The sequence below is a fragment of the Pollicipes pollicipes genome, unplaced genomic scaffold, assembly GCF_011947565.3.
Source record: "Pollicipes pollicipes isolate AB1234 unplaced genomic scaffold, Ppol_2.1 Scaffold_7261;HRSCAF=8764_pilon_pilon_pilon, whole genome shotgun sequence".
Taxonomy (NCBI): Eukaryota; Metazoa; Arthropoda; class Thecostraca; order Pollicipedomorpha; family Pollicipedidae; genus Pollicipes; species Pollicipes pollicipes.
In genome coordinates this window covers 41,765,490-41,779,641 of record NW_023597054.1, presented here as the reverse complement: position 1 = coordinate 41,779,641, position 14,152 = coordinate 41,765,490, and the positions used below count along the sequence as shown (strand labels likewise).

The window sequence follows — 14,152 nt, the reverse complement described above, 5'->3', positions numbered from 1 at the left end:
TTCTTTTGATTATAGCTTTAAGATCAATGGTAAATGCCTCTACTCACATACATAAACGAAACCCCGCGCCGAGGCGGTTCGGCTTTGTTTGTCTCAAATAACCTTTTGCATCGTCAAGTTCATTTTAATACTCATTTCAATTCAGTTGCAATAAACGTAAAATTAGCAGTTAGATCTTACCCTTCTTTCTATTTACCTTAGCCCCACTAACACTGTCTGCTCAGCTTATATCTCCGCCTTACTCGCACAAATTTCCTCGCCCTGCCTCCTTCTTGGGGATCTGAACGCCCATCATCGCGCATGGGGTTGTAAAACGACACAACCAAGGGGGAGAGTTTTACACACACTCATGGACACTCACGTCCTCATATGTATCAACGAACTGACACCTACGCATGCGCATCACCACGGAGGCACAGTGACATACTCTGTCATAGATCTAGCCTTGACAACACCACGTATAGCACCACTCGTTACACACAATGTTCAATAGGACCCCTTTTTTAGTAATTACTGCCCAATCCACACCAATTTAACGGTCCCATCAAGGCAAGTAGACTTTAAATGTCTTCCCCGATGGGATGCTCGCAGAGCGGAATGGGCATCTTTCCAAATGTATATTGATGAGGCACACCTTCCAGGCTCAACTCCCGTCTCCCTGCATCTCTTAACAATATTTTAGCCTCAGCGCACCAGTTGGCTCCACACACTCACCGTCGACCAGGGCACCAAACATGCATCCTGGTGGAACGATGAGTGTCAGCACGCAGTAGCCCTGCGACGTCGGACTATGCGTGCCTTTCATAGTTGCATTTGCATAGCTCATGGAGGGGAGTTTCGCAGACCTAAACATCAAGCCGATCTAATCATTAAACGCGCGAAACAGGAAAGCTGAGAGCAATTTTCAAGTGCGTTCAATCGCTTTATCCCCCCCCCCCGTCTAAAATAGTGTCACTGATTTGGTGTTTCACAAACAAACGCACGCCGCATTATAAAACCCAGCACCTTGTAGTCAGCAATCAACATTACAGACTCCTATTCGAAGTCGCCACAAATTTGCCGCACTTCAGCCATGATCACACACTTCACCCGTGTGTGATCATCCGAACAGCATTCCCAACAGATCACTACCACACTCAACACCGCGCTGCCCGCACTCAGCTTCGCGCCTGCTAACACTGAGACATTCAGCGTACTCTTCGCACCCTATAAATCAGACCTTACGACTAGTTAGCGTGGAAACACTTCTGTCGGTTCAGACCAGTTAGCCTGCCCCTTTTTAAATTATCTCACTAGGTCTGGACACGCCAATCTTCTGTCGGCTTTTAACGATATGTGGGTAATGAATCGTTCCCTCCCTCATGGCACTCTAGCACACTTATCCCTATGCTTAATCCTTCTAAGCTTTCCTCTGACCATTCGAGCTATCGCCCCATCTCGCTTACCAGCTGTGCTTTCACCTTTACAGAACGGCTTTCGTCCCGGCCGCTCCACGGCGGATAGCCTGGTCCGCATTATAGATTCAATTTAGCTCGGATTTCAGAATAAATCAAGTACGGTAGCACCCGTCGTGGATTTAAAGGCCGCTTTCGACAGGGTAACTACAAGTGCCCTCCTCATTACACTACATGAAATCGGAGTTCGCGGTTGGCTCGCCGCTTTCATTAAAAACTTGCTAACTGATAGGACGTTTTCTGTGCGTTGCGGAAATACTAATTCTTCTCCGACGGCGCATGATCACGATCTTCCTCAGGATAGCGTCTCATCCTCAACCCTCTTCCTTGTAATGACCAACGATGTTTTCAATAATATTAATAACATTTCTCCACATTTTCATTATTCTCTATACGCGGACGACCTGCCTGTGTGGCATACACATGCTAATGTTGATCACGTACTGCATTGTATAGAATCAGCTATAAATGATATTCACGCGTGGTGCACACGATGGGGACGGCAGATTTCCCCCGCGAAGTAAGCTGTAACTATCTTCTCTAGGCAAGATCATGTTCAACGTCCCACCCCCACCACCTGAATCTTAATGGTGAGCTAATCCCTTTAGCTTACACTTTTAAATATCTTAGAATAAAATTAGATCGCCGTCTATTTTCAATGCTCATTTTGCTGACCTTAAGCAACGCTACCCCAGACGAGTGAACATAGTGAAATGCATAGCAGGACGGGAGTGGGGCTCCGACAGGCGCGCTCTCCTCCACCTCTCTACCTCCCTGATACGCCCGATCTTGGACTAAAATGACTCTTTTTGATGATATTTCTTTCAAAAAAGTAGAAACCTTGGAGACCATCCAGAACGCAGCCCTCTGCGTAGTGACTGGTGCACTTCGGACCACCCCGGTCTGAACTCTGCTCGCGGACACAAATATCCCCTCCCATCACACCGATGAAAATTGCAACTTCTCAGATTTTATGCAAGAGCCACAGCGCACGTTGGTAACCCCGCATACAACGCCCTCGCACACCTCCGCCCCAACCGCACACTTACCAACGCGCGACTCCAGCATCCAACCACCAGCACTCGCGTTATTCGAGCGCAACGAGCGCTTAATCTCCCAGACATCCCCTGCAGCCCAACGCCCAGTCCCCGACCTTTTTGGGGCGACCCTATACCTAGTGTGATCTTTCTGTTTAAACACAAAAAACGAAACGTTTCAGAAACCGGAGTGCGTGCACGCTTGCCTGAATTCAAAGGAGAACATGACCAGCACGCTTTTATTTATAATGACGGCTCCCGACGCGATGGCCGCACAGAAGCTGCCTTCGTACATCATAATTACCACAAATCAAACCGTCTGTCAAATCAGAGTACTGTGTATACGGCTGAACTAACAGCAATCCTGGCAGCTCCGCTTTACATCAAGCAAGGTAGCCTACAAAGGGCAGTCATATGCACCGACTCCCGTTCATCATTAGAATCTCTCATCACTCTATATAATTGAGTCCACTCAGTTCTAAACGGCGCACGACGAGCGCTCTGCTCCCTTCCTCTACAAACTCACGCGATATTTCTCTGGATACCTGGACACGCAAATATTCATGGAAACAGCACTGCTGACGAGGAAGCAAAATGAAGTCTCATGTTTCCGGAACGCAATCATCTTCATTGTCCTGTTTCTGACATCCTTGCAGTCATCAATTTACATTTTCGTCTCTTTCTCCAAACCAAATGGGATCAACGCGCTCATCAACACCATGACCCAACCAAACCAATACTTCAGCACTGGCCGGCAATTAATTAAGATAATCGCCTCAAGGAAGTGATGCTTGCCAGACTGCGTATCGGTCACACCAAAATCACCCACTACCACCTTTTCGAGCACATTCGTCCGCTGTGTCATCGCTGCCAGATCCCATCCACAATAAATCACTTCCTCCTCGTGTGTCCGGTATATCAACGATCAAGACAACCGCTCATCAATTACACCAACGCTAATCGGCTTCCATTCAACCTCCATTCTCTCCTCAGTGATTCTTATTCTGATTTGCTCCCTCGCCTCTTGAAGTTTTTACACAGTACAGGACTAGATAATTTAACTTCAAGAAAAGGGGTTTCCTGCATGATTTGGCAAAGGTTGCAGGTTTTCCCCATTGGCTAGGAGTCCCGTTTTTTCCTAGTTCGGATTTTCCAGAGCTCAAAAACACCACACAGCGCTAAAAGGTCGTGCCGGGCAGCGGAGCCCGGGACTGATCTCCCCGTCGCGGCAATGAAGCGGCCCGACATCTATATATCGCACAGGTCGCCGACAAGTCAGCTGAGCCAAGGCCACCGCCAACACAGACACCACACACAGGACTCGCGGCACCCGAGGAGTCTGGTGGAAGGGCCGGTGAAGAGGCTCACTCGTCGTTCAAGCATACTGAATGTGTGCTGTGTCGTGATAATACATATATATATATATATATATATATATATATATATATATATATATATATATATATATTGCTGCGGTCTGCTTTACTTGCTATGATCTTGCTGGGCAAAAATGAGACAGGTTATCGTAACGTCACTTCAAAATACCCTCTCCCTTGCTTTGCGCCGGACAGCATAAGCCGGTTGAACGTAATCCTTGCCTGGCCTTATGACGGAAGTAAACTTCCCTCTCGAATGCGGCTTAAGGTCCGTCGAGAGGAGAAAAGAGGTCTTGCGTTGGCCCACAAAAACCCGACGGTATATTGTTAGAAGTGCCACATATGGCCGAACCAGGAGGAATTGGACGCGATTGGACAGCTTACATCAGATCATAGAAGACCAGGAGGGGGCTGGGCAGAACAGAAAGATCAGGAGCGAGAGGCCGTAATATATTAGGGTAAGGAAAAGGAGATTAGAAATTGGGGTTGGTTAAGGCAGGGTTAGAAGCGGATAAGGGAAAGGGAAGCTGCAAGGAGACCATCTTAAGTAGTTGCATTTGATTTTCTAATACCAAATCGATGGCTGATGATCTGAATCGTGACGTGGACATTCATATTTGTGCTTGTATTTGTCAGTGATGTATGCTCCAGTGAAATTCCGGACACTAACTGTTTGCTGGAGCAATACAATCGATAAAACTTTAAAATACCGCATCAGGACATCGGTGGGCAAACATAACTGCCACCCGCGATCTTAGCCGCAAGATTACGGGCGTAAACATCGGCAATACATCCTCACGCATCCAGGTGTAGGTGGCTATTTTTCGCGTGATGGCATCAATGTGACTTCATGTACATACATTCATATTAAGCCTCGTGTAGCAATTCATTTCGATTTAGCCACTCAGGATTCGTAGCACTACACCGCTGTAACCTGACCTGCTACCTGGAAATAATGCCCGCTTGGCTCGGTTTATCAACCTGCATTTTCGTAGAAAACATATTTTCTGCAAGAATGTCACATGCCAGTGACTCTAGAAGCGTGATTATTCAAATCCACATGAACGTCACCTAGCTTAGACGCTAAGCTTTTCACACGAATAGCGAGGGTGATTGTGCAGCAACGCAACACTCAACAATGACACGCCACTAAAGCCTGCCGTGATCGGCGATACATTTTAACGAGGCTTGGGCGCTCCTGTGAGGGAGACATGACTTGATCCACCTTCAGGCCGCTTAGCTCAAACACGAAGCTTCCGCATGCCTCACAGGTAGCGCGAGAAAGTGTACAGCGACTCGCGGGCTTCAGTGGTCGACAGTGAGCCGGCTACTAAAGCCCGCCAGGCTGGGCGATCCAGCCGAGCGCCAGCAGGAGTGCGATGAGACGGAGATGAGCGGCGGCCGGCTGAGGCGCGCCGGCCTCGTCGGCCCCCTCCAGCCGTGGTCGGGCGTCACACTCGTCAGCGTAGCGGCAGAGGGCGTGCGCCAGCTGGCGGTACAGCGGCGCGTGCAGCTCGAAGAGGAGCCGGTGCGCACCGACGGTGCGCCGCAGCGCCACCACCGTCGGCCAGTGCACGGTCTCGGTCGGCTGCCGGTCCACGCCGCCGCTGAACACGGTCAGCGTGCTGTTGGGCAGCCGCAGCAGCAGCCACTGCAGCCGCTCCAGACTGGCGCCGCGCAGGAACGAGGCGCGCACGGCCAGCGCCGGGCCGTGCCGGCCGGCCAGCGGCGCCGCCAGCCGACGCATGGCGCGCACGGCCGACCACGAGTACACGCCCGCCTCCTCCGGCACGAAGCGCGTCCACCAGGCGAGCGAGAGAGTGACGGCCGGCGGCAGCGGCGCGTGGCCAGCGCCACCAGAGCGCTGCTGTTGCCGGCGCGCGGCCGCGTGCGCACCGGGCCCGGCAGCACCTCGGCCGCCAGCCACACCGGGAAGCTGACGTTGGGCAGCCGGGCGCACAGCACGGGCAGTACGGCAGCCACCTCGCCCACGCCCGTCAGCTCCAGCTTGAGCGCCACGCGCACGCCGCCGCCGGCGGCCGCCGAGCGCGCGATGACCAGGTCGAGCAGCTCGGTCAGCGCCAGGTCGGAGAAGCGCGCGTCACGCCGCTTCACCACCGGCAACCGTGTCGCCGTGCAGCCGGCCCAACAGGAAGCCGGCACCCACGGAGGTGGCCAGCATGAGCGGCGCGGCCGGCCGGCGGACGGCGAGACGCAGCGCCCGCTCCAGCTGCAGCCGGCCGGCGATGCCCGTGACGACTGTCAGTCGGCTCAGGTCGGCCGCCGTGCTCGGGAAAAACTCGGCGAGCGAGGGCGGCGCGGCCAGCGTCCGCACGCACAGCAGCGCCGCCCAAGCCGGCCACCACCGAACCATGTCGCGCTGCGCCGCGGGCCGAGCGAGGACGGCGCTCCGTCACCCGCAGCTGTGTGCAGGTCCGTCAGGCTGACTCACAAGAGCACAGAGGTCACAAGAGCACAGCGGAGTCGCTGGGTCAGTTCCAGCTCCACCTGAGCGGCCACGCACGTGGAAAGCGCCACCGCGCGCGGGCTGCTGTCTGGCTGGCGTGGAACGCTGGGCGGGGAGAAGCAGCTCACCTCGTGAAGACGTCCCCGACCCGTGATTCCACACAGGTCTACACGCCCATCCCACCACCAGACGCCACGTACCCTGAAGGAGTGGTCTGCCCCCGCGTGACGCCCCGTCCCGTGTGGAGCGCCGCCGCAGCGCTAATGCGCGGTGCGAAGCCGCGGTGCTCTACTGGTGCAGCCAGACGGCGTGTTTTGACAGACCCGCCGCCGGTTCAAAAGGTCGTCCGGACAAAGTGTTTGGCGCGACTCTGCGTCCAGGCGTTTGAATTAGAGACGGCGACGATCACAAGTGTCACGGATTGCCGAGCTTCATGCGATCCGTTGTGGAGCTTTTCCGATATCTTGTACGGCAGCGGGGTCCTGGGAGTAAACAGATGTCTTCGTCGATAGCCTGTTTCGTTTGGTTCACGTGGCGCAAGACTGCAACCGGCGCAACAGCCTGTGATGCTAATAGCCATCCTTCATGGGGATCAACGGCTGCGGGACATCAAACTGCCATGACTGTCATTTTGAGAACCATTCAACGTCATTTAGCATGCTATGCACGTCTGGATAACTGGATAAAAACATACCTTGGTGAGCAAGCCAAGGCATTGCGAGTGAAGAGCTCTGATACCGTTGGTGCTGATCGGACGCCGATCCGCACCGGATGACCATCAGCTCTCGATGCGGCCGCACTGAGCCACACATTGTCCACGCAGTACTCTGTAGCGTACCAGACCTACAGCTTGCAGTTCGCAGAGGCGACAGCAACCATAGGTTGGCGTGTATTGATTAAGTAAGCAGCAGACCGGAGCAGGAACTGGAGCATGCAGTTGGCGACGATAAAAACATGGTTTTGGGTGGTATTAACAGCGGTCCCGACGGGCTGTTCCAGCCATACCAGGTGGCAGACATACAAATATAGGGAAAGGAAACACTACACCACAGATCACTGTTATCTTCGTCAAAATCCCGGATGAAGCACGTCTAGCAAAGGGTCAATGTCGATCGAACCCCAAAGCAAATGATTACAAAGCACATACAAAATCGGCCTACCCGACTCCTTAGAAGTAGAAAGTACACAGATGTCTAGATAAATCCTCTTCAACATTTATCACATCCTAGATAATTTTCTTATCCGCTGAAGGAATACGGACGCCTCACGCCTTCACGCACTCCAGCCCCACATCCGGGGCACGACCCGCCCCGCACCGAGCACGCGTCCACTAGCTGCGCGCCTGAGAGTATACACGCTGACACGGACCAGCGCTAGACCGGCTGACGGACCGGGCGCCGCCGGGCGCGACGCTTCTCCGCCGCCCGGCCGCCTCTAGAAAACAAAGGGCATTATCACTCGGAAGGTCCACTCGCGGGAGCCCGAAACATGACCTTCCTCACACACGAGGCACTAAGTTGGAAGACAGGACCCCCGACTAGATATCGCCGACCAGGCTGAGATCGCTAGACGCTATTGCACGAGCGCGCACCGATCGTGCCGCGAGCGGCCCCGAAGTGGCCGCCGTGCCGGACCGTCCGAGCGTCCGGGAGACGCCGACCGGGCCTGCGGGCCGCGCCGTCCCGGACCGTCCGAGCGTCCGGGAGACGCCGACCGAGCCTGCCGCACCGCGCCGAGCCGCCCCGACCCACCGCCAGGCAGCACCCGGAGTCGGGCACAGGGAGTCGCCGGCCCAGCGCTCCGCCAGCGAATCAACACAAGCCGCCCCAACACCGCCCACCCGCCGCCGACGTCCACCGATGACAGCCGGGCTTCGCAGTCGGCACCGCCGGCGGGCGCCCGGGGGGAAGACAGCGCTCTGGTCCGCCGCACCGCTCCTCTTGGGGCCGCCGCCGCCACCTTCCGGCCGGCGGCGGACATCCGCCACCAGCCAGCTAACTGTCACACGGGGAATGGGTTTATGGCGGCCGCAGTGACCAGCACGGGGTCACTGCAGCGGCGCGGCCTCACTGCGCCGCCACGCATCCGAGTCAAGGCGCTCGCTGTCCTCACACAGCTCGGTGCAAGCTGCGCCTGCAGCAACGACAACAGAACAAGTAAACCTTACCATGGTACGAACGCGCGGTCTATGTACAGGTAATCTCGGTCGGATCACTACAGCGTATTAATATCAAACGGAAAACACCCTTCAGCGCCTCCGGCGGCGCGTAGCACAGCAGCTGGGTGGGGACGAAGCGCCAGGCAGGGAAGGACGCGCTCAGCAAGGCTGGGCCGACCCGGCCGCTCGTGCGGCGGCCGGGCAGCCACGCCGCCGACGCAGGCCTCGCCTCTCCCGGCGTGGCGGCGGCCCGCCGAGCTCCCGCCGGGCGGTCGCGTCGCGGGCTCCCCTACCGCCGCCGCCTCTGCCTCACACGAGCCGGCCGCGTGCCGGCGAGCGGCGCCGCGCGCTGCGGCGTCCCCGGCTCCGCCGTCCGGCCGGGCCGGCCGCGCTCGCTCACGTCGGCAGCCAGCGGTGGACCAGCGGCGCCAGCAGCGCCAGCCAGCCGACGGCCAGCGGCACGAGCCGCGTCGCGCCGCTCCTGCCACACATGTCGATGTTCTCCTCCTGCAGCAGACGCACGGGGAGTCCGTGTCAGTGTGACGGACTCGCGCCTGCAGCAGGCGCACAGAGAGTCCGTGTCAGTGTGACAGACTCGCGTCCGTGCCTTCCAGCTGGCGTCTCTGTCTCTCAGTCATGGAAGAACGGGATCGCAAGTCTGCGTTGAGGAAGCGGCCGCGAGCGTGGCAACACTCACCTCTGCGTGGTAGCTCTGGCAGGACTGTGGCCGCCTCCGGTACGGCTCGAGCCGCTCCCGCGCGCACTGCGTGCCGTTCTCGTACTCCCACTCGTGCGCCTCGATCGAGATCATGTCTCCCTCGCACGGGCATAGCGTGTTGACCACCAGCATCATCAGGTTGGTGTACGGCACCTTCTCCAGCACAAACTGCCTGCGGACGCAGGCGGTGGCCGGACTCAGCATAGGCGAGGCTGGCCGACAGCCGGAAGGCAGCCCGAGCAAAGCGCGTGGGGCTCGGCTAAGCAAGACTAAGGAGCGGCGAGCCTCGCGGCAGTGGCTGGTCGCGATGCCCCGCGATCGAAGGCAGTCACATCGCGGAGTTTACTTAACCAGCAACATCGTGTGATTTATGTGTCCTTACGCGGGAGCATACAGACATAGTTACATCTGGATAATATTAAGCCGGTACACATATGCTAAAAACAAGACGAAAAACCGAACGGTAGTTACCCGTCTCAGAAGCTAGCTGACTCGTCACGTAGCACCGATTCCATAAAATCTTCCACGCACCTGCTACACGAACTGCTGTCGATACCGTAGCAGTGCTCCAGCGAGGCCTTGAGCGGCTTGGTGTTGTGGTTGAGCGTGTACAGACCGACATGCTTGTCGCATGGGCGCGGTCGCGTTTTGTTGATGTGCGCCATCTTGAAGAGCTGATGGCTGTCGGCGACTTGGACACAGGTGTGCTTGCTGTCGTAGTCGTACATGGCGTCGCCGTCACCGCCGGCTCCGTGATCTGGAGGGCGGTCACACCACCGTCTGTCTCCGGACCAGCCGTCGACCCAAACACACAGCCCTTACCAGGCAGACTGGTTTACGTTGGGCACGCAGCAAATGCAGTGCGCGGGAATTAGATGTTGGAATACTCGATATGAACAAGAGGGGCATTAAGTTCCTCTTTTCTCCAGTAAGTGAACTGCAGGGTAAACCCACGTAGCAGCGCTTGCAAACACCAGCGGCATTAGAGACAGACAAACTGCTCGTGAGCACCGCTTCATCTCAACTGACACGACACGTAACCCCCGCAGCTCGCTGACACCATGCCCGGCACGGCACGACAGCCGGCCGATGGGCCGCGCTCACCCATGTTGTCGTTAACGACCGTCTCGGCGGCCCACGCCAGGTTGATGTCGAGCAGGTGCAGCAGGTTGGACTGGACCAGCAGCCAGAGCATCTTACCGCCCAGCCAGCTGGCGAACCACTGCAGATACCGCAGCGGCTGCCGGCCCCGGCACAGAGGCAGTCAGCCGCGGCGTTCGGCACAGCACGCGGCGTGATGCCGTGCCGACCAGCCGGCCCGCCGACGAGGGCGGCCGCGGCATGGAACACAGCTTCGCAAGCTTCACGAGCAGCTTCACCGAGGACACGTCAGTGCTGGAGAGACGATTTCACGATAGACATGACAAACAGTTCTGGGCAGATCCCTTCAACGTGAACACGAACGCTCTCCGCAGGTGACTCCACAGCGAAGCAGTTCAAGGCAGATGGCGTTATGAGCGCAAAAGCATCGGTAAACAGCGTCAATGCTTAGCACAAGCTTTGTCGTCAGATAACTTCCCGCCGAGGAGGTCAGCTAACCGTCAGCAGAGTCCAGGCCGAGCTGCCGGTGGACACGACGTCCAGACAGACGCCCTGGTAGTCGAACATGGTGATGCGCCTGTACACGTTGTGGTTGAGCAGAGCGTTCATGACAGTGCCGTCGACGTCGCCGAAGAAGCGGCCCGTCTCCTCGTGCCGTTTGGAGACCACCACGAAGCCGGAGTCGTCGAGCAGGTAGCAGTCGAGGTCGTCCGAGGCGCACGTCTGCGAGCAGTTGCCCAGCGCAGGACACTGCGGACAATGTCCGGGGCCGGTCAGAGGCGTCCGGTCACGGACGACCCGGCGACGACAGCACACCGGCCAGAACATAGTACACAACACAGGACACCGCCCAGCCCCCTGGACAACAAGGCTTGCCACATAATCCACGAAAGGACATCCATGACACAAACTAATCGCCACACCAAAGCATGTCAACGGCGCTTTAAGGCGCGGCATATATCACAATACCAGTTTTCCAGGGCTGGACTTGAACGAGGCCGAGCTTAACAGGCGATCAAACGACCATCTCAACCAAGATGGCGTGCCGCATCGCTCCCACCTCCGCGTCCGGCTGTCACTCACGTTGGCCGTCGAGAGGAACTTCTCGCGGAACCGCGAGTGCAGGAACTGCATGCCGACCACGGCTGCCGGCGTGCGCTTGCTGCCCTTGCGCAGGAACAGCGCCTGCGCGCCGGTCACCAGCGACTCGTTGCGCAGGCCGGCGTCGAACGGTACCGAGTACACGAACGCGGTCGGGTCGTGGTCGTGGTAATCGACGGCCCGCTTGTACCAAACCTCGTCCGTGGCACGGACGCCATTGAACTTCCTGCCGGAGGGCCGGCGGCGGCGTGACATGAGACACGGCGCAGGACGGCGCGGCGCAGGCGATCACGGCGCATGTCACGGATCGGGCAGCCGCAGTTACCGGTCAGGCAGTGGTGGCACCGCTGCAGTGGCGGTCTTGGCCAGTGGCAATCTAGCAGTTCTCCACAGCGCAAACGATGTTGATGCGTCATGTGTAATGGGACGTATGCAGGTAATCGTGTGTGATGGCATGTATGAAGGCGACAGTGTGTGATGGACGCATGCAGGCAACAGTGTGTGATGGACACGTACGGGTAAAAGTGTGTGATGGACGCATGCAGATAACAGTGCGTGTTGGGACGTATGCAGGCAGCAGTGTGTGATGAGACGTATGCAGGTAACAGTGTGTGATGGGCGCATGCAGGCAACAATGTGTGACGAACGAAAGCAGGCAACAGTGTGTGGTGGGACGTATGCGGGTAACAGTGCGTGATGGACGTATGGAGCTAACAGTGTGTGATGGGACGTATGCAGGTAATAGTGTGTGATGGAGGTATGCAGGTAACAGTGTGTGATGGACGCATGCAGGCAACAATGCGTGATGGGACATTTGCAGGTAATGGTGTGTGATGGACGCATGCAGGTGACAGTGTGTGATGGGCGTATGCAGTTAGCAGTGGGTGATGGACGCATGCAGGTGACAGCGTGTGATGGGACGTATGCAGTTAACAGTGTGTGATGGACGCATGCAGGTTAAAGTGTGTGATGGGACGTATACAGTTAACAGCGTGTGATGGACGCATGCAGGTAACAGTGCGTGGTGGGACGTATGCAGGCAAGTGTGTGCGCATGTGATTGACGTATGCGTATCCCACTGTGTGACGGGATGTATGCAGGCAACAGCGTGTAATGGGACGTATGCAGGCAACAGTGTGTAATGGGACGCATGCAGACAACAGTGTGTGATGGGACGCGTGATCCAGCTATGCACGAGGACATACGAAAACAGTACACCACGGGTGGCTACGGCTTGCCCCGATGACGGCGTTCTTAGCGTGTTACACGGACGATGTTACACGGAGACGACGTTCTCAGCGAGTTAATCTGTACGGTACTTTAACACGCACACGTCCTTAAAACGTCGGCCGCTCGTTGCTTATTGACATGGCAGCACCGTCCTCACCAGCACGCCAGCTGCGGCGCGCGGCCGGCCGGCGGCAGCGATACTTACATATCCTCGCGGTCGACATCCATGTCTCGGGGCCAGTGAGTCTTCCAGCGCGTGAAGCCCGAGCGGGTGGCCACGAAGCTGTGCGCCGCCCCGAATGTGTGGAACAGACCCATCCTGCAACGGAGCAGCAGCTGATGCACGCCCTCCCCACAGGGCGGACTGCTGACGTCACGGCACACACGCCCTTCCCGCTCCGGGCCGCGGCTGCACCGCATCGCTGCAGCGTAAGGCACGAGTGAGGCTCTGGAGACGGCGTGGGCCGGACCAAGCCTCGACACGCCGGTTTTAATCGCTGCAGTTTGCGGTACAGTCGCTTTCTGGATCAGGTTAGGCGGTGTCTTGTCGGCGGCAGTGGCATGAACAGCCATGCATGCGGCGTCAGACTGAAGCTGTGGGGATACCACTGCTGCCAGCGCTGAAAACGGCCGCGAATGTTACGGACACAACGATGGTGGCTGCGTTGCCGTCGGTGGGATGCGATGCAAGTTCCATTTCAGACACCACGAAACCCAAAAGCGAAGTCCTGCTAGTGCAACTGTGCATGGCGCCGGAAGGTAGCACCGAAGGTATGCATGACAGCTGCAGCCACAGTACCCATGAGCAGCGCCTGTCTCGCTCCGCCGCACTACAGCGGCAGACAAAGCAGGCGCGCCACCAGCCTTACAATGATTTCCTGGCTGCACTGGAAAACAAACCACACACGTTGTGCGGTTTCAGACCGCATCATTGCCTATGGTCCCTTGCGCATGTTGCAAGGCTGCTAACTCGAGCAGCCATCCGCGCGGCTGGCATTCCTCTCTCAGGACCTTGGGAGCGCCGGCCCAAAGCCCGCGGGCTGACACTCTCAGTGGGTTGCTGCCTCCTTGCCACAGTCACGCTGCGCTACACTGCCGGCGGCGGCGGCGACCGGAGCGCCTTTCGTATTCGCTGCGGCACGCCATCTGGTGGAAACTGTCCAGGAGTGGTGCCGTGGTGGTGCACTGCTTTGGCTTCGCGCCCGTAGTGAGGGGTTGTGAGCACTGGCCACAATGACGGTGGCCAGGATTGAGCTGAGCCGTGCAGAACTGGAAATCGATGTCGGCTGTTGCATGCCGTATATGCGCGACATATCCCAATGTTGCCGTGAACACTCCACTCCGCACCAGGCCTGCGCGAGCGCCACGTGCAGGACGGCTCGGTCGGTTAGCGGAACAGCACAGTGTTCAAGCTGTCCACGTTGGCCTTACGATCAAATGCAGATCTCGAATATATAAGGCGCATCTTGAATTCACCGCCGCGGCACCGACGCCACGAGCCAGGAATGAA

At 57.2% G+C, this 14,152-nt stretch overlaps 1 protein-coding gene across 1 annotated transcript in view; it reads right to left on the bottom strand.

Moving 5' to 3' along the window:
• Positions 1-5,197: 5,197 nt before the first annotated feature.
• Positions 5,198-14,152, bottom strand: part of LOC119111454 (voltage-dependent calcium channel subunit alpha-2/delta-3) — a 50,622-nt gene continuing 41,667 nt past the window's right edge. The window contains exons 24-33 of the mRNA XM_037235270.1: positions 12,848-12,961; positions 11,395-11,638; positions 10,810-11,061; positions 10,315-10,450; positions 9,742-9,967; positions 9,190-9,382; positions 8,921-8,999; positions 7,651-7,676; positions 5,779-5,976; positions 5,198-5,518 (exon numbers count right to left, since the gene is read on the bottom strand). Coding sequence (XP_037091165.1) covers positions 5,198-5,518; positions 5,779-5,976; positions 7,651-7,676; positions 8,921-8,999; positions 9,190-9,382; positions 9,742-9,967; positions 10,315-10,450; positions 10,810-11,061; positions 11,395-11,638; positions 12,848-12,961 — 1,789 coding nt within the window. The remainder of the gene's footprint in view (positions 5,519-5,778; positions 5,977-7,650; positions 7,677-8,920; positions 9,000-9,189; positions 9,383-9,741; positions 9,968-10,314; positions 10,451-10,809; positions 11,062-11,394; positions 11,639-12,847; positions 12,962-14,152) is intronic.